The sequence below is a fragment of the Octopus bimaculoides genome, chromosome 1 (genome assembly GCF_001194135.2).
Source record: "Octopus bimaculoides isolate UCB-OBI-ISO-001 chromosome 1, ASM119413v2, whole genome shotgun sequence".
Classification (NCBI taxonomy): Eukaryota; Metazoa; Mollusca; class Cephalopoda; order Octopoda; family Octopodidae; genus Octopus; species Octopus bimaculoides.
Genome location: NC_068981.1, coordinates 183,182,757 through 183,183,796, shown reverse-complemented (window position 1 = coordinate 183,183,796; position 1,040 = coordinate 183,182,757). Strand labels below are relative to the sequence as shown.

The window sequence follows — 1,040 nt, the reverse complement described above, 5'->3', positions numbered from 1 at the left end:
TATATATATATTCAATAGTTCTTTTGATAAAGTTAAAGAAAAATGACACAATTCTAAGGTTGATAAAGAGTCTACTGAACCGATTCCTAAAACATGTCTCGTAGTTATTTATTCAATCGAACACGAAGAGGGAAAATGCGAGCCTTCTGGAATTTGAAGAGGGACAAAAACAACTGCAATCTTCCTTAGTTCGGTTATCTACTAACTAGGGCATCTACCCCCGTTCCAAACTCAATAACACTACGATAACAACAGTAATAATAATAATAAACACTTAAATTAAGAAAGTAAAACAAAAACATAAAAATACATGAAATAGAAAGAAGAGGGATTTGTTAAATTACTTACTTGCTCTTCTAGACAACGTATTTTTTCTTTCTCTGCTTCATCGTCATCTTCGGAATCCAGTTCAGAACTACTGTCATCTCCTTCCTCAGGCTCCATTTCTTCGTCTTCTTGACACAGCATCAAACTGTCGTCCTCGCTTGGTGACATTTCACTCACCGCCGGTTCGTCAACATCACCTTTATCCGACATTTTTAAACGTCAATATCTGCCTCCTTTTTTCTAAAGAGCGACTTCTCTAAGCAAAGATAACTTGGGGTGGCCAAGAAAATTTTTTTTTTTACCCAATTGTTTTCTTTAATTATCACTATTACTACAATTGTAAATAATAGTAATGTTTTATAGAACAAAATAGAAATATTGAATAAAAGAAAAAGAATATATATGCATATATATATATATATATATATATATACTGGTAGTTATTAAAATGGCATGTAAAAAAATAAAAATAAAAATAGAACTAGAGTTTAGTCTTCTAAAGAATCTTCCAAGAACTGTGTTGGATAAAATATCTGATTGACGTCAGTTAGGTGGGAAAAAGGGGTTCGTTTTATTGGTTAATGTCAAATTCCAATATTCTAAATTTGACATATTTCTTATATTTTGTGAACATCTGCTTCCAATATCCCACTTCAGGTAAACCGAAGTTCTTCCTTGAAGCTACTGTCCCTCTTCTCATTTAAGCAATGCAC

The 1,040-nt window shown here is 32.1% G+C and overlaps 1 protein-coding gene across 1 annotated transcript in view; it reads right to left on the bottom strand.

The window, feature by feature from the left end:
• Positions 1-595, bottom strand: part of LOC106879309 (squamous cell carcinoma antigen recognized by T-cells 3) — a 40,689-nt gene extending 40,094 nt beyond the window's left edge. Inside the window, exon 1 of the mRNA XM_052972800.1 lies at positions 349-595. Within this exon, the coding sequence (XP_052828760.1) occupies positions 349-537 (189 nt within the window). The 5' untranslated portion in view covers positions 538-595. The remainder of the gene's footprint in view (positions 1-348) is intronic.
• Positions 596-1,040: the final 445 nt, after the last annotated feature.